The 20,646-nt window shown below is 30.4% G+C and overlaps 1 protein-coding gene across 2 annotated transcripts in view; it reads left to right on the forward strand.

Annotated features, from left to right (window-relative positions):
• Positions 1–20,646, forward strand: part of LOC122568463 (serine-rich adhesin for platelets) — a 129,061-nt gene that overhangs the window by 14,301 nt on the left and 94,114 nt on the right. The window contains exon 2 of one of the 2 annotated variants that reach the window (XM_043728212.1): positions 18,888–19,607. In XM_043728212.1, coding sequence (XP_043584147.1) covers positions 18,896–19,607 — 712 coding nt within the window. In that variant the 5' untranslated portion in view covers positions 18,888–18,895. Of the gene's footprint in view, positions 1–18,887; positions 19,608–20,557; positions 20,641–20,646 lie in introns of those variants that run through there. The other variant, XM_043728213.1, reaches the window with a different exon arrangement.

Raw genomic sequence — 20,646 nt, forward strand, 5'->3', positions numbered from 1 at the left:
GTGTATAGTGTGTGGCAACGATGTTCCGCTGCTGCAGACATCGCGGCGACGCGACACGAAGGGGATATACCGTCTTTACCGACCGACTTGCCAAGGTGGCTTACCACTTGCCATTGCCATCATCGTCATCCATGTCTTCGCAATATGTACTTTTCTTTGTTGTAGCAATTCATAATCGTTGGCGATGCATTATTTGCAAAAGCCCTTGGCAACGATTCTTCGTGTTTTTTTTCTTCTTGGCGTTTTTAATTTGTAATACTGTACAATGTCATATTATTGTCTAACGTATGACTCGAAGGTTACATGCTTGTTATTCATACCTTTTTGAGTCTTATTTTATACGATCGTTACTACATATATATATACATATATTATTGGAATTGCATTATATTACATAATTTATTTATAAATAGACTGCATATTTTGATATGAATTCATGCCTTTTTAAGGATGCAATTAAAGAAATAGAACCTGAGTAGAAATGTGTTTCCTCCTCTAAATATTATAATTTTACTTTGGAAATTTTGTACATTTATTTAATCACTTAACTGAATGCACATGATATTTTTAATGTGGCTGATTATTTTGTTGTAGTTATCTGTTTCTATTCTATTGATTCAAGAGTTCTGTATCTCTTATGTACTAAAATATCTATATATTTTACAAACTTCCTTTATTTGTTTCTTTATTATAAAAAAATTAAATTATCTTCACCGATAAATTGGAAAAAAAATTTGTAAGTTTTCTAAAGGATTGGATCTCCCATAAATGCATAACAAAATCAGTCTATTTACAATTATTATCAGCTTGTGTTCTTAATAAACAAAAAACTGTAATTAATTATAATTTTCTTTTTTGTGTGGAAGCAAAGATCGAAGTATAAAGAATTAATAATCTATTTTTCAGTAGACAGATTTATTTTTGTTTATTAATTATTTAATTTATTTATGTCATTTTCCTTGATAGTGTAAATGTACAATATTTTCAAAAGTTTTCTATTCTATTCTAGAAAAATTCCATTGTAATAAAATAAAATAAAGTAATTGAATTTGTGTATTGCAATTTCTTAATTTTATTAATATTAATCGTTACGGAAGAACGATTGCGAAATCTCATGAGTAATCTCCGTCTTTACTCCGATTTTGTAATGTATTTCTTTCTCTCTTCATCTTTTTCGACTTTTGTCTTGTACAACATATATATTTTCCAGGATTCTTGTCGTAAAGATGCCAAAGATGAGGTCAGATGCACATATAAGCAAAAATTCTAAGTAAATCTGTTGTAATTCTCGGCTCATTTCGTATACTTCGCTGGCCTAAAAGTTGTTCGACATATTTATTGTTATTGTGAGTTATTCTAACTCACCCGAGATCTCATCGTAAATCAAGCAATTTAGTACCCATGAAACGCTCCTATCAATTATCGTTTGTTTTATTTTTGTATTCAATACTCTTTATTATTCATTGATGTAATTTGTCACTATATCTTGAATAACTATATGTACATGAATAGGTGATTTATTATGAAACATGAACTTTATTTATGAATATTTGCGATGATTATTCGTCTATTGAAAGTGGTAATTCATATTCCTATGTTTATACATGTGTACACTCTCGATAAGCAGTTCCTACTTTATTACATTAAATAACACTTTTATTCAATAGAATAAACACAAATTATATTCCTATTTTCATATTTTACTCAATTCAAACTTGTGATAGTTATAAATGAATACAGAAGAAGAACATAATATATATATATAATTGTTAATATATATATGTTACACGTATGTTACATGTCGATATATATGTATAAATGTATTTTAGGTCGCATCAACTGTCGGTGTTATTAGCGATTGGTTTTGGTACAATGGGTTTTTGTGACTGTGACTGTAAACGTGATCTATGGTTTTAGATCGATTCCGAACCAATAGATCCAAATTTATGTACCGCGTTGAAATAACCACTGTACGTACATAGTGCTGTAATACATACAATGTACAACACGAATAAATCGAGCTGCAGAGATTCCGGCCGAAAATCGATCGAGACTCGAAATCGCGAACCTTCGGTCATGAATCCGAAATCTAGCCAATCGGGACGGTGCTCTTTAAACAATTTTATTATTTACACATTTAAAATGATACAAGAATTTTTAAATAAACAAAAAGATCTTCTATTTGATTTTTACATCAAGTTTGTATTTTTCTATTCTCCTGTACATTTAAAAAATATAAATTCTAATGTTTGCAATGTTCTTGATTCTTTACAAAGTCTTATGAATTTATCAACCATTTTTTAATTTTTTGGTTTCCATAAATTATTTACCTTTTCAACTACATATGTTATACCTATTAGGTACACATTTCTTTCTAGATATTGGATAGCATTAAAAAAAAAATTATCTTATCGCGTTTAAGTAATATATTTTCTGTGATCTTCAGATGGAAAATCTGCAATGCCTTTTAATTAATTTATTCTATTTCAAATGGAGAACGGAAATATCGCATCACTGAAATAAAGGTTTGAAAATAAAGTCCGAAAGGGATAAAAATTAAATTAAATTAATTTAGATTAAATTAAATTAAATATATACATTCTATTTAATCCTTAGATCGGTGTCAACCATGTTGTCTTCGCAATATCAATTACATTACACGTGTTGCACCGTGACAATTGAGTTTCAGTATCGTTCTAGATCCTCTTTTCCTCTGCTATACTCTTCATCTGAACCGATTAACTCGATGACACGTTTCATTTTTCTTACTTCGTTCCCAGTTAAATGCAACACGTTTATTATCTTTTTTTCTGTATCTCTTTCTTCACAATCGCGAAACCGAGCCGCAATGCGATCGCTCATGTGTTTGTATTCGAAAAGGAGCGAGTCACTTTCCGTGCAATTCCTTGTCGGGGTGAGACTCTGTTCACTGGTTTCGACTTCGACTTCGAGCATAATTGATGCGGGGCACGTGCTTTCAGCGTTTATCACGTGGTTGATGGCGGATCACCAGTCGTAATTTTCCCGCGATTCGTGCAAGAATCGCATGATTTACCAACGTGGATTTATCATCCAGCGCTGACCGCGTGATTAGATATTTCTCGGACGCGCATTTCTTTATTAATTGGTTTATTGTTCTATCGATGTTTTGAAACAATAAAGCACAATAGATTTCATATTTTTTATCGTCCTTCTATCTTTGATGCGTGTGCTCTTTTGATAGGAGTGTTAAGCTAGATTGAAATAAAAACAGAAGATATTTCTGTAATGTGTGGAAAGTGGAAATTAAGATAAATTTAGTCTAATAGAAATATAAAACAAAATTAAATAGGTCGGAATATTTAACTAGTAACTGATTGTGGGCCATCCAGAGGCTATAACAAACAACTCTATGAATTTAAAAGTAGAAAAAACTAATAAAATTTTTATAGACACTATTACAAAATTTTCCTTATAGAATTTACTACTATTCATAACATTTTCTTATGATGTACGTATGAACTGATGAAACAAAGCCATTCGTTTCTTGAGAGCTGGTCATTAATCCATTAATGCTTGTATCTATAATGGTATTAAGAAATATTAAAAGAGAGCTTGTTACGTAGGACTATAGACAATATGTTGAGAAATTTATAGATTAAATTAAAAAAAAATAAATAAATAAGGTAATGTCGTGCTTTACCTTATTTAAAGACTAGTTAAGTAATGCATATCTGTATATAGGTCATCCTTATCAGATACTGATACATACTTACTTCATAATGAATATTTAGCAAATTGCCAAAGTAAAAATTTTTGCTATCTGATACATAGACCGTAGAGCCCGTTTTATCAGTTACAGAACGGAATTATTGGCAGTTTAAGTTCTTTTGTAGGTATTTGACTTGTACACTCAGTTGAAGATTATTATTGTTCTATTGAAAGTTTTTCACTTCTGGAAATTATCCTTTTAGGTATTATCGTTTATCAAGACTTCCATTAAAAGTTACAATATTGTTCGTACATTCCCACTGTCAAACTGTACCAATTATCTATATTAGGTTATTATTGATTGATTTATTGAATAGAATATTCTTTAAAATATTTAGATTGATATTGTTTAAAAAATTATCACGTTATTTGAAAGTTCTATAAAAGTGTTAGTATTCTTGTAAAGATATAAATTTTATATTGGAAAATATAATGTTTATTCCGCGAATATTTTTCTGTAATTAGCAATCGAAGTAAGCAAGACTGTATAGGCTGTATAAAGATTAATGTAAGTGTAAAAATCAAGAATAATTCTCAGTGGTTTCAATGCTACCTTCAAAATGTATATATGTTATAAGTAAAATCAGTTTTATATACAATATATGTGCAATATATGTGCAATGATACATATATTATATATACACATGTGTGTAGAATTAATAAAATTTCAACATCGTTTCCCAAGCGAATGGTTGAGTTGCGAACCACGGTTTCTTTGTGACTCTTTATCCGCATAACGAGTGGAATACGATGCAGTAAAAAAAGTCCTTGAAAAAAGATCTTGAATTTCAAGGTCAAGGTCAATTTTGTTTTACAAATCTCCATCGATTCGGAGGTGTAGAATCTCGCTATGGTGGCTTTTATATATTTACCTTTTGTACATAGATCCTGTACAAATGAATTTTTCGGTAAAAACGTATCAAGATATTTTTATGTCACTTTGCAACGGATTGAAGCAACCTTTGCGTTTATTGAGAGTAATATTGGCACAAACACCTCGCGTCCTCTGTTAAATTTACGTCATATTTCGGTACTTTTCCAGACTCTAGAGAATGGAAAGTTTACTTCCTTCATTGCTCGTAGTATTCATCGAAACGAAAGAGTGATCCCATCCCATGCATACACATTGAAATCGATACGTATTGTAGAACCTTTTGGGATATTGTATCGAATATAAAATGTCACATTAAAAATTATAATTCCATTTGTTTATACCGATGAAAGATACCTTACTGACGTAATAGGATGTAATATGTTTTTTTCATAAGCATTCATAACATATCATTTGCAATATTGTGACACATTTGTTCTACTATACACATACATAATAGTAATATAACATGCACCTTAGATATTTTCTTTTATTTTCCATGTGTCTACAAATTGTCCATTTAATTTTATAATTTTTCTCCATATATGTATTTTTCAATATGTGCATCTCAAGGAACTAAACTTTTGCACGAAGTCGTTGATCCTTGAGCCTAATTTAACATTTAATCCGTTTTATTTATTTCTCGCGTGTAAATATTTAGCTATTTAATTGTGGCTCTTTAAAAAGGATATCCCCAGAGCCATAATTGATTAATACCTTTTGTAAAAAACTGTTTATCTTTAGACTTAATTTAATCCATTTAACTCGTTTCGCATTTGTAAGTATTCGGCTATTGTTCGATTTTTAAATAAAATATTTCCAGAACGAAAAGAAATAAATCATTGTCAGCATATTCTTTCATTTCTAACTTCATTACTATACACTTAACAAATATTTTTGCATTATTTTTACATTATTTTTACATTATAGTGTTACCTTTCTTAAATATATATCGCATATTAACTTCAAAAAGTAGTACCGGGATATGTTTGTTTCCTTCAAACATTTTCTGATATTTTTTACGAATATAGACCGATGGCCGACAATAATCAATCAAAATGGTTAGCTTTATACTATCGAATATAATATAATTCTTAGAAGGCATATTTGATTCCTCGAAAAATCATGACTGACAATGAAATGAAATGAGCACCTATTTTTGATACCTTACGCTGTATAAGTTTCAAAACGGGCATACAACAATAGCTGTTAGTTATAAACAATATTTTTTCCGTTTACGGAGTAGGTATTTTGTCGTTGTTTACTTACACAAAGTGATTTTATCGTTCTCATAAAGAAACTCGTAATTTTCAAGATTAGTTATATCCTGACATCCATCTCAGATAAAAAGAGACTATTTAGGATTAAAGAACTATTTAAACTAAGAATTGTACAAGAACTATTTAAAATTTTAAATCTTGAATGTTTCAGAATCAATTGTCCTTATTTAAAGAAAATGGTAATGATACTAGATCAATACGGTAGACGATTAATGACGGATTAATACAATGATGTATTATAAATTTCAATTATAAACATAAAAGGAATAAAAAGTCACCATTTTTTATGCATTACTAAAGCAAAAGAATTTATATAAAAAAAGAACTACTATTTATAGATAATACAGAACACGATAGAGCTTTCGCATCTACCTAATATTTTCCTTCCTTTCCTTAATATTGAAGCAAAGAACGACAAGAGAGGATAATAAATGTAGAATATGATATTCCTCGATACCTGATATTAGATTATTAGATTATCTACTTACGCTTGCCAACTAACCAATTAACGACACTCACTTGATGACTGATGACGGACAGTAATAGTAATACAGTTCATTTAACATAAATACTCGGCTCGAGGTTTATTGATGGAACACTTTAATTGCTGACAAATTGCTTTCGTATCATGCCAAAAAATTCCGTCCAAAATAACTTTTAGTATGCCCACTATAATGCATATACCGGTTGCCAATCGATCGAAACATCTCTTTTGCAGCATGTGATATTATATGCATAAAGAAAAAAGTTATGTGTAATCATCTATGATGATGTATAAATTGTAGGAAGAACAATTATCATATCGCTTAGTTGCAACTGTGAACAAAACATTTTAGTGTTTTTGTTAACGATATAATATTTACGCTTTAAATGATTACAATAAATTATAAATTATTTAAAACTCCCTGCAAGAGTAGGTATTACAGAAATGGTGTGTGCTATTTTTATGAAAATACTTGAATATCTGCGAAAAGTAAAGAATATAAAATATATGTAAGTATATGAAAACGGAAATATTTATTCGAAGGATATTTTCGTAAAAAGTAAACGAGTACATTATAATTAAGTATACACGTAATGTTTTTGATTAAGAGAAATATTTGAAAAGAATCTCTGGAGTGAAATGAGTCAAAATTGATTCACATTAACACGATTTTCATTTAATTACTCCCAATGCCAATCCCATTAACCATATCAGACTATTTCATTCTTAAAATTAAATTTGCGCTTATTAGCAAGCAAAGTACGATCTGATCCACTAACGATTTCAAACAGAGCTTATAAATCTTGGATAGATCCTTAGCAAAAAATCATTACGCCAGGATTGAACTATCATATCAGTCAGTTTTCATGGAAAGTTTGGCCTTTTTCGTGAACGAGAAGCTCGTGCATAAGTATAAAGATAGGTTTATAACGTGAAATAATAAAGCGTGTCATTCTCGTTGTTTAAGACTTAAGGTAGGTCGGAGGTTACCTCAAACGTGAGTTTATTACTATCAAAGAAACGTGCGACGTCAGTAGGCGTCAGCCTTGAATCAGCTGTTTGCTTTCAATGTTGACCAGTATTACTGCAACGCGTGTTCTACATATAAAACTTGTGTATTCAGTTGTTCAATCGTTTCTTCGATATACATTATACATACACTATACATTAGTTGTTCGTATCTGCCTTGGATATTTCACACGACGATGTATAATACATACTTGTACAATACACGATACTTACATCTCTCGAGGAGAAATTCTTCGACGGAAAGGACGATGATTATAACGAAGAGTATGTAATAAAATTATTTATAGTGAAATAATGTATTTTATTTCTTATTTTATTACAATTTTTAAATGTTTACATACTTTTCTTTTATATACTGTGTACAATAAGCAAAAAGTTATGAAATTTTCTCTATATATTTTTTATTTTTAGGTTCTTGCAAGATGATAATAAAATTATATATATCAGTTTTTACAAATACAAGACGACATAGTTAGTGAATCATTCAGAATCTCAAAGCAAATTTGAAATAAGTTATTTTCCACTTTTTACAAGATAAGATTTAAAATTCAACACGCTGCACCATTGATCAAACTGATGTCACTAAAATTATACTTTTATTGTACGAGTGTAGTATGTAAATATTGAAAGAAATTCAAGTATTGTTTGTTTTAACAATTATATTCTTGATTAGATCTAATAGGATTTTTCTTCAAAAATTAACAAAGCTGTACAATGTACACACTCAATGTCTTTTCTATGATCTTTATATATATTTAGTAAGCATTTTACATCATTTAATGTACTGTAGTAACAGCATTTGTTTTCTCATTGGAGAACGATAGTATTATGTTGTAAATAGAAAGTTAAGTTAAGGGTCACCGGTGTTTCCTATCGGCTCGTCGATAATAGTCTATCCGCAGGACTCAGGATTGCCTCTTATTATATGTCACCTTGTACAATACCAAGCCATTGCGTTGGTTCGAATTATTTTTCTCGATGAATGTACATTCGTGTGTTTGCCATCTGATGAAAAAGATTGGATTGGTAATAGTTAACAGGTTTTAGTGGAAAAAGAGAATCGATTACGTTATACGTAAAACGGTGTAAGCTCATAAAATCAGTCAGAATCATAAATTTTTCTGTAACAACATCGATTCAGTAATACTTTACGTGTGTTAAACTATTAAGTCTTGTTACGTATGAAAGAAAATAGATAATAATTTATATTTATTCACATTCGTTTATATGACTCGAACAAACACATTTCTTTTAGCATTATTTTTTTGTGTTTTTTATACTAATTTTTTAACTCGAAGATTTCACTTTGAGTTTGCACGTTAGATTGAAATGCGCGCAACTCATCGGATATTCTCGGAAAACACTCTGACATGAAACATACGGCATACTTTGAGTCATAGCTTATTGTGATCATCTCCATTTTTATTCCCTTTCCCACATCTTTTTTCGTCATCGTACGGTTAAATGATCGATACGGAACTATGACAGCAACAGTACGATAATGGAAGACTTGGTCGATATTTTGCACAGATAGACTTTTTTCTCCTGCCCTACTTTCTGCGAATGTTTCATGCAATTTTCTCTCTGATTGTACCAACTGAATATCATCTTTAGTCGTTCCTTTAATAACATACATGTTTCTTATGATTCATTGTAACATTTATTTTGTCGTTGTTTCGATATTAGGAAACAAATGTAATCACGAGATTACATTTTGCTTTTAATCATATAATCTTCCTATCTGATTTAGTATTATATGACTTAGTATCTAACATATCTAAATACAAACAATAGATATATTCGTTTTATATTATAACTCTATAGATATGTTCTATACTGTATTTTACATTACAAGTCTATGTTAATTCCACATATTAATCTTCTCGTGATTTTTTAAATAGCTGTATAAATTTAAAATATAAGAAATGTACATTTTTCTCTATTTTTGTTCGTTACATAAAATTAAAAGATAATAATCTTTAAAAATTTTGTTCTTATGGATACTTTTACGAAGTATTTTTTTTTTACGTAGTAAGGAATTACGAGTACGACAAATTTAAGATTTTGCTTCATTTTCTCTAATTAAAAAAGCACAAGTAGAAAAGAGTCGCACAGTATTGGCCGCTCTAAGTTTTTCTGTCGTGTCTTAGGCTAAAGTCTATAAAATCAAAATTTAAAAAATGAGTTTATAATACAAATGAAACTTAATGAAAGAAGAAAAATTAATTTTGTGAAATTTAATAATAAAAACTAATAATTTTCAAGAGCAAAAATGTTATAATTCATAAAAAACGAAAAATTATATTCCAGTACTGACTATTTATGTAATTAGTAGATTTATTGGTTTGAATGATTAATAGTGTTAATATAAAGCACGTTTTATTCCAAATCTTATTTTTACATATATCGTAAGTGACATAATTAATATTTTCGTGGTCTGTGCATTCGACGTGTGCCTAGCCTTCACATTTGTTGTTGTAACATTGAAAACCTCAGCGGCTTGTCTCTGGGTCATTTTATTTTCAAGGAGTAGCTTCAAAATCATATTTAGTATATTCTCCTCTATTCATTTTTCTTTATCTGCTTTGAAATTGAAGACATTTCTCTGCGGGAGAGGTAGAAGAAGGATTAAATGAACTAATTAAATGAATTTAATTTCACTTGCCAATAGATTGAACTTACAGATAAAAAAATGTAGTCTATTAGTTGACGGTAGTTGGTACTGGACGGCAGTTGAATGGTCGGTAGTAGACGACAAACATGTGGAAACGTTTTAGTTTATAATGTATATAATACACAAAGAAAATTTGAAAAACTAGGGCTGGTAATTACTCTTAATAGGCTAGATATGGCGTACATAATAAAAAAGCTACTTATTATCTGAAGAAATATGAGTTCTAGAAAATAACTTTTATTCGGAATATCAACGTGTACATTTAACGTGTCTGAATAGCGAAAACAATGGAATAAGCGATACAGTCTCGAAATATTTGTCCGCGAATTTGTTTGTTCAAATAAAAGTGCTAATATCTAGTGAAAGAAGCCAGAACTGATTTTGATCGGTACTGCACGATTCTCCTCTATGCATATGCATGTCTTGTACTAAAATTCTGTATCATATTATATTCTATGCTATAGTCTACGTATACTTATGCGTATATCATAATTATTTATTAATTCTATGTCAGCTCTCCTGAATTAAGATAACCTATTTGGCATTTTTTATTTTTCAAATTTTTCCGTATTTCTTTATCTTTTAAGTAAAGATATGTTATTAACTGTCACTAAATAATGACTAAACATTTCGAACCGAATGAAGAAGAACAAATATGACACACAAAAAAAAAGAATAATAAAATTTCAATTCTATTCAATTTCAAAAAATAAATATTTCAACTAAGGACCAAGGAAGACAGATACATATCATATACGTATATTTATATCTTTTGATTATCTCTACAAATGGCAACACAGATTTAAAATCTAACTGTCGTAGATTTTCTTTCTATTTTTAATCATTATATATTATCTTTAATCAGTTTTTTTTTTTTATGAAACTTTTACGAACGACCATAGTTGGGAGTATGATTGGTTTTTCCTTATTTTCTCCAACTAGAGAACACAAGTACGTTGTCAATAATGACAAGAGAACGGTAGTGTTCCTTGAACGCTTTCAAGAGATAGGAACCTTTCACTTGTTTCGTGCGTTCATTGCTGTTACATGACTACTAGCACTTTCAGCGTTACTGTTATTGTTCTTGGCCGCTTGCACGCAACGCGAATGAACGTATCTGCAATAGCCAATATTTTTCTTTGACTATCGATAAAATTACATAATGTATTTTCTCGCAAAGCTTCCGTGATAACGAGGTAACATCGATGTGCGATGTACGATGACTGTAACATGCTAAATGTTACATTAAAAATTTGCTACAGATTTGGCACTTTTTCCTAAAAAATATTCCAAACGACGTAAATTGTGCGATAATGTGATTGAAATCAATAGGCATCACAACTTGAAAATTCGATAACTATTTATCCATAATATTGTCTGCCTTTTTAAATTTGTATAATATATATATACATATTTACATATACATACTTACGTATACTTTAATTGCAATGTACCTATATATGTGAACATACATTAGAATTTACATACTTTTACTAGGAGAATGCGGTTACATGTTCCCTTTTTACAAATTTTAACATTGAAAAGGTTTGAAAATGAAAAAAATCCATCGAGTGATCCAAGTTAAAGAAAATTGTGTTTTTACAAGTAATTTACTTATTTTGTATAAATCAAAAATAAATCTTATACAAATGATATTTATATATTATTATTATAAGTAGACGGGAGAAAATTTTGCAAAATTTGCAATTTATATTATTAACTGGAAGAAATTGTAGTTAAAAATATTTTATATTGAATTTTGTTCTTGAAAAAAGTCTGGAATGTAAAAGACATAATATATACATTTCTATAAATTTCTGTGAGGAAATTTGTATAAAAAGTAGGATTACTACGGATGTAAGTAAAATCAGTAGATAATTTTTAAAGGAAAGATTCTGATTTCTAATTTGCAAGAGGACTCAATCTCTAAATTAGAAATCAACTACTTCTCAGGTGCAACTTACAATAATATTATAAACATCTGAACTGAAGAATATTATAAATATCGCATATCATTTTATGAAGATTTGTACATAATGTTAATTAAAAATTTAAAGCCTCTATATTCCAGAAATTCGTGGAAAAGAAGTTAATTCCAAAATCTTTTCATTGCTAAAGTTTGTCAAAACAAAGAAAGTGACAGTAAGGTAAGCTTCACTAAAATTTATATTTTCTCTAGTGATTCAGATGAAATATAAAAATAACGCATTTAACAATTCGAAAATACTTAAATACTTAAACAACGAATAATTTTCAGAAATAGCTGTAAAAATATCGAATTGGACGTCAATTTAATTCTACAAAATTCATTTTTTGATTTAATTTACCGTTTTTCAATTATAGAAAAGGAACACTCGAATAATAGTTTTAAGAACAATTTTAAGAAGCATTCGACCTGTTAGTGCATTCAAGAAATCGAAACGTCCCTATATTCCTGATCCCTGATTCAATGTTTTCATTCGATTGCACAAAAGTCGTGCTTCGCATTTGTCTTCCACACTATACATATAGCGTGTAGGTGTTCGTCATACGTGCTACGATTGCAAACACTCGTGACAAGGTGCACTCTTTCGATGTCTCATCCAACAATTCAACGTTAAAGCGGCGATGCTCTAATCTGTACGTTCTACTGTTTATTCTACGAATGTTTGCACGAAAGAATAATACAATTGCATTTCATGGATAGATCGAACTAGAAAAAAAAAAAAAAGAAAAACGCGTCAAATCAATTATTAGATGTGAGAACGTGTAGTATATGCATACTCGATGGTTTGAATTGGAGAAGGTTCTAACATAATTATAGACAGGAAACTTTTTCATTGTATTTAAATTAACGAAACATAAATATTTCAATTATTTCTATTTGAGTGAATGGCGCCAGCGTATATAATAAGGAAGGAAATAGAAAAAGGGAAATTAAAGTGGAGAACATAGAATTTTGAGAGGATGTTTAGAGAGGGGGGGAGGGGGAGTGAATTGGCGAGGAGCGCCCTAGCCCTGAAGGTGATAGAGTTTTACGTCACACTCTCATACGTGGGAAACAAATACATATTCGTAAAACGAGTCTGGCGTGCTGCCAAACATCCGCATATGTTTCCGCGATATTTGTCTATCTATATCGCCGAGACTACTTTATTCTTGTCAAGATTATGTTAAATGGCTATGTATAACTATTCGTATTTTTGGTAAATTTCATCCTAGAACTCTTTCGTCGTAGAAAAACCAATTGAAACTCGTGATTATTTGCGTTAATAGTTAAATAGTTCAACTTCAATCAATAGAAATCAATACGTATCAATACGCTAACCAATAGTGTTTTATTCTTGTACTTTTATTTTGTTTCTGCTTGATCGAACTGATTATTTTTTATTTAAAGTACTTTTATGTAAAGGACACTCACGATGAGTTACGATTTTGTCGTATTTATTTTAATATACATACTAAGGAGAAAAGTTAGTTATTTTATTCGTGTCATGTTTGCTTTACCGATATTATTTATTACTCTGCATATTAAATTCGGATGATAAAATTATTCCAGCGTTAACCTGATTCGAGCAGATTAGAGAACTATTTAAATTACTTTCTTTTTATTAATAAGACTAGCTATTCGCCCGCAATTTCGCTCGCACACTATTTAAATTTATGTTTATTATCCTCTGTTTGAACATGCTTTAGAAGTTAAATTTCACGTATTTAATTTTAGTGGACATAGAGACATGTGTATCCTGTAAAAAAAATTTTATCCACTTTTTATCTTTTTAGGGTCCCTATTTCCAAAAATTTTTGCTTATCCCATACCTATGTCGTAAAAGAAGTACGCTGTTCAATGTCCAAACATGTTTCTAGATACAACGACTTAAGCTGGACGCTGATGAGTAGGTCAGTTACCTTTGCATTATATATATACAGGTAATGGGTGGTTTGAAGGTTTCGTAGTGGTTTGTCGATTAAAAAAAAAATGTTCTGAAACTTTTTTACTAATTATCGATATCTCATCCATCTCATCGACTTCGATGATTTTTTAATAAGTTGTAGATGTCAACATTTTGAACAACGTTTTCCTGTATACATATAAATAACTTCCCGTTATGTCAAACGACCTTAGCTTCCAAGATATATGCAAAAAAGTGTCGGTATCAGTATAGTGAATTCTGCCTATAATTGTACCAGATACAATGACCTAACCTAAACAAAACCTAACTCTTATCTTTTGTTTATAGTTTATAGTATATATAAACGAGGACTAGTTTATAGTATATGTAAACATTTGGATAGGTGAGGGACGATTTTATTTCACATTTCAATAATTCCATCGATCTTTCGGGTGAAAGTCTCGTGCACAACTCCATATGCGGGGCTGTAAGAAATGTCTATTAGTTGTAACTTAATTAAAAATGTATATCATTAATGTATTAGTAATGTATTATTGGTTTGGATTAGCTTTTTTAATTCAGCCGGTAACGTTTGTGTAATATAATAACAAATTAATTAATAACGAACGTCGTAAACAAACCGATCTTTTGATACATATGTTACAAAGATAAAGAGATCGATGGCTGATGGATGTAAACAGATCGTCAAGCAGCGAACCAAGTGAACGTGTCGGCTATGCTTGTGACTGTGTTAGAGATATACACATATGGGCAGGATTCAATGTGTAGTTGCAGTGTATAGTATCAGTGTATAGTATCAGTGTAGCAATGTGTAGTATTCTGGGAATATCTCGGAAACTAGGACTGACTGACACGACAGCTACATGTATAAGAAAAAGTTGTTCAGAATCATGCTGTCGACAACATATTAAAAAATTATCGAAATTAGTGAAGGACAGGGAGTAACCTTGCAACACGTTCACCATTGTACATCGAGCGCTGTTTTTCTATAATAAAATATTCTGTTACGTAGGACAAGAATAAATTCGAATAGTTTTCTGCTGCTTTCCTTTCTTTATGGGAAAGAAAAGGATAAATTATTTCTCAATATCATTTCAAATATGACGCATGTACGTCGTCCTTTATCACGTTAACATATAAACGTAAAAATATCTAACACAATCCATGAAATTTTTTTTTTTATTATTTAATTTGTACCTTGCAATTTGTCCAGCTGGACATTCGGTAAATTGCCCATGAAAATTGAAAGTTTTTGTGTGATTTTATAGTTGTGAGACACACTTGTATATTTACAATTTTACATACACTTACGTACGTAATACGTAAAGATTTAAAACAAAAACGTTCACGTAATTATTTATTATCAAATATATGTTACTGTATAAAAGATTACTATATATAAGTTTTAAATTGTTTAAAACTGAAATTTGTAGAATTATTACAAATACTATAGTGCCATGATATTTATAAATTATAATATACATTAATAATAATTAGAAAGCGTAATTAATTATTATTAGCTTTAATTTATTGACGAATAAATTTCAATCTGAATTTTCCAAAAATTAGAAACGCTTTTATGTTATTGTAGGCCTATGTAATATAAAAGATGCGATACATTCAATATTTTTAAATTGTATTTTGGATTCTACAATCACTGCGATAGATGTAAGTATTTCACGCAATACTTTTCACTTTAAAAATCATTATATCTTATTAATCATACGATTCATTACAGTTTAAGATTACTTTACCACAAGTTATGTATTTAAGATCGAATGCGACTGTTATCAAAGTTTGTTAATGTAACCTTATGTGTGATATATTCGATTTCGTCGAATGAGTTATCAGTTTATTGACGTTTGTTTGTGCGTAATAATTTTCTAAAAATTATATCAAGCATTACGTTCAAACTGATTTTGCTTCGTATTTGACTGCATTTCTTTCTTTATTTTGAATTTTCGGTTGATACGTGGGAGTACGGGAAAAATTCATTGATAAAAATAATTGGTGGTGTAGCTATACGTAAGTCTTATTGCTTGTTACGCCACGTCGCGCCGCGTCGTGTCATATAGGTACATTACATACATACTGTGATTTACTTGCTTTTCCTAGCGGGTATGGTGAAGAACCAGGTTGCTGTACAATGTACAATATGCATCTATAGTAAAACTTAGTATACAGACAAACGTTACCACGGTTACGAAATAGAGGGCGTACTTACTGCAATGCGCCAGTGACGTGTTCACAGATGCAATAAAGCGTCTTTTACTTCTTAAAAAAGAAAAAAAAGAGGGGAAAGAAAAAGGAAAATAATATTTGAAAAATACTTTTCGTAATTTGCACTTCGTTGGTAATTTCGACGTTAATCATGCTAATGTTCGAATTTAAATGTTAGGTTTATTCCGGTTCGGTAGACTGTTCGGAATTTTTCACGAAGAAAACTAAACACGAAAAAATTGATCGAAAGAGAGGAAAAGAAACGATCGAATTGTTGAACCAAGGATTCGAAAACAGAGCTTACCAGCTTATTGCATTTAATCAATCAAGTTATTTGGGTCAACGGCCATTTTTGTTTCTTCCTCTAAGACTCTAAGCATAAGGTTTCAAGTGGCAAACGTAGTTCTAGTTCAACACGTATAACGAATAAAAATTACGACATAGTAAAAAAGCAAAGCTGAATGATTTTTGAAAATCGCAGAGGTAAACGGGATTCGTTCCATCGAATCGCTGAATTAAAGCTTTTTCTATTGGATGTTTGTTTTAATTTCAATCAATTGCGTATGTCAACGTTAATTCTTTTTATTTGAACAAGTCAAAATTCGTTCAAAATATTGGTATATTCTTAAAACGAATTTTTATATAATTATAATGTTCACTTGACTAACATAAAATGTATTAAAATGTACATAAATATACATAGATATATAATATGTGTTAAACTTTAGAAAATTAATAATTAATAATAATATTATTGTTAGCTTACGGCTGTATATTTGATATACAACCTATTTTCAATTAAAATTTTGCAATATTTTTTGTATGACTGTACAAGAAACAGGTGCAAGTCCCTTAAGGAATCTTTCAGGATAGAGTATCTATAAAGCATTGTTGCTGCTGCTGTTGCTGTTGACCAATAAGAGGAAGCGCATGTGTCTTATAAATTGTAAATGGTGGTTAAGATTTTATTCAGACGTTATCGCGATATATCTTTTTCCTGTTTCTCGTTAAAACTTGCATAAAAGCATGATTCAAAGGACATGGTCGATCAATTAAAAAATTTGTATATCCTTTCGTATATTCCATTACGTTGCATTATGAACTTTAGTTCTTTTATCATTTGGGAACATTCGTCTGTTGTATTATTTTCGATTTTGACGTGATTATTTGCTACGTTACCTTGTATTGCGAATGTGAATGTTACGTTGTGAAAGGAAAAAAATGGAAAGGAATATATTTCGTACACCATTCTGTATTTCGTACTTCTTGGAAGGAAAAAGATGAGAAGAAGAAAGAAAATATTTGTAGGTTTTATGAATATTAATAAAAGGAATAATTATATTTACATTCTACGACTTACGGGCATATTATTACACAATTAATCGATTGATAAGTTATTTTTAATTTTTTTCGGCGTCTTAGTAACTATCGCTTCGATTATAAATCGCATCGCGTTGAAAATCTGTTCCCCTGCCATTCTGGAAAATTACAAAAACGTCGTGAATGATTTTTGTACATTAGGAGAGTATTTAAGGAACGACGAAATAATCGCGCAATGAATAGCGAAGTAGATATATACCACATACAGTATACATCATCATTAACTGCTTGGAGCAAAGTCTTTCATGTACCATAATGGGAACCTCTTTGGGGTCTACAGTCTTGAATTTTTAAGATAATTTTTCTTTGTAATTTGTCGTTATTTCCATACTTCATACTCGTTTATTTCTCTCTTAAAATAACTCTAAAACATGTAGGTGCGCTTCGCTAAACTTTTTCCCGCTAAAATAATTCAACGTTAGATAATAGACTAATAGACTAATTCTCGGAAAAAAATGGATATTTCTGGTATATAATAACTAAAAGTTATTTGTTTGATTGGCAGTTGTATTAAAGAAAATGGAATATACATGCAAACATAAATGACAACACAAATGTATTTTATTTCTTTGGTTAAAACATATGTTTTATGGGATATTTAAATAATCCTCTGCTGCAGAAGTCGAAATAAAAACTTGATATCACTAGACTACAGAGTTTTATGTATTTATAAGAAAGTTAAAAGTGTAAAAAGCATAAAATGCATACGATATGTGAAAATATATGTAGATATATGCATAAAATATCCAAAGAATAGCAGCTGTTATTTGGTGGATGAAACAGACTCTAGCCTAAATTCCCTATTATCTTAATGAATTTGCATCAATATCTGCAGTCTAGAAATCATCATTCCATTTATATGAGTATAGGGATTAGACATAACGCTCATTTTGTCTTCAGTTGCTCTTACCAAATATTATTGTATACATACGCGTATGTTTAATTATTGTTTAATTCAATTATAATTTCAAAAAATTCAGAGATACAACAGCCAAGTGTGTGTATATATATATATGTATTATTTTTCTCAGACATTTTAGGACATGATATCACATAATGCACGTAAAAGACAATCTATATAGACAATAAGACAATAATTTTCACAACGATGCATAACGATTTTATGTATGAAAATATAATGTATAGTAGTAATGTAGTTTTAATACTATAATATGGTGTATTTGTAGAACGACAATGTTAAAACGAAGCTACGTTTATGAAATGAAATTACACGTCTGTCTGACAATAATTATTTAAGAATTATAGTTGGGTACAGTGAATATTACAGAAAAATTATACCTTTCAGATTTCTCAATGGAGAGTTCCGGTGGAGACAAGCAAAACGAGTCGGACGAATGTGATGTGACTGCCAATAATCAGCGTCAGAACAAAATGACGGGTCAAGAAGACATTAACGTGAAGATAAGTAAGGATTTAGAGGAGCAGGAGGCGTTGAAGAATTTAAAGAATTTAGAGAATATCAGCCAAAATGACGAGGCTTCGAATAAATTATCAAAGGCTGTGTCTCAAGATTCTCAAGACGAAGATGACGACGTGGACGAATGTAAAGGCTCCGACGAAGACGAACTCAAAGAGGAAAAAACTGATGGAAAGAAAGACGAGAAATCATCGAGTAGTACAACGTCTACCAGCACTTCTGATGACGAGTCTGAAACTAGTTCAGACGATAAGACGGAGGCTTCGAAAATCGAGCAAACTAAGACGGTTACTTCAGAAGTCAAGAAAGCAGATCAAACGACAAAAAATGACGACACGACGGATGACAGTGACATCGAGGATGACTTGATTTCAGCTATCAATTATAATACCATCACCTCTTTAGCTGCCCTTAAGGATATGCTGCAATCTTCTGGAGAGGAGTCAGATGGCGTGGATAGTTTCTTTCATCATTACTTTCTCTCTCACGTGAACAGATTACCATCAAGAAATCAAACGCATAGTCCTTATCCGTGGGGTAGACGATTGTCTGAGTGCAGGGAAGAGGATGAATACGAAAATGAAGACGGTAAGAAAGATACATAATATTAGTATTTATTGTATATTACGATATACAATAAACGAGTATCGTTTACAATACGATATACGAGTATCGGAAGTTAGGTGTATACTTATTATTGCTGAATCTTGTTCTTTACGTTGTATATATATGTCTTTATTTCGGCACGTTGCCAAGAAATGGTCTCGGTTTTACAATACTAGCTTATTTAAAATATCCTCCCTCTCATACTTCACCCACTTGCGCCTCTCTCGCTTCTCTTTGGCCTTGTTATTATCCACTTCAACTTGCTATACTAAATTATATTCTATTAATATAACCTGTAAATATACTGTACTATTTTTGTTTTTCGAACTCTATATTTATACCCCTTCCCATCCCTTTGTACTTTTACTTTCGTCTTCTTATTGCATTATCCTCCTTTAGTATTGTTCCATATATTCTATTTCTTAAACGTTGTATCTCCTTTCTTTTCCTTTCCAGATGCCTGTACCATTCCATCACTTTCTCTTTAAACTCCTCCGCAACTATTTCTCGTTCTTTAAGTTGTCCTTTGCACCGTTTGATTTGTTTAACATTACAGTTGTTGTCAATGACTATTTAGTATGTTCAATTAGCGTGTAAAAAGATTTTATTATCATTATTATTCTAATATTTAGAATAGAATGTGCTAAGTTTTATTTATAAAAGTAATTGAACAAATAAATTCTTATTTATTTTAAAGTTCTAACATTTTTAACACTTAACCGCTTCTCAACCATGGACGAGATATATCGTGACACAATATGGATCGTACGATGTCACGGATGTATTGTCCCGCGACACAGTATCGTTCATACGGTGGGCTACTATGAACGAGATATCTCGTATATTTATTTATCAGAACGAGAGATCTAATTCGAAAAAATATTAATTCACAAAACCTCATAACGGATGAAAAGCATATTGTTTTAGGAACACATATTGTTTTTAAATATCTCCACCATGGTTGCGAAACAGTCAATTGCTATTGTGGGATCCAGTTGTGGAGTACTTAACTCAGGTAATA

The sequence above is a fragment of the Bombus pyrosoma genome, linkage group LG6 (genome assembly GCF_014825855.1).
Source record: "Bombus pyrosoma isolate SC7728 linkage group LG6, ASM1482585v1, whole genome shotgun sequence".
Lineage (NCBI taxonomy): Eukaryota > Metazoa > Arthropoda > Insecta > Hymenoptera > Apidae > Bombus > Bombus pyrosoma.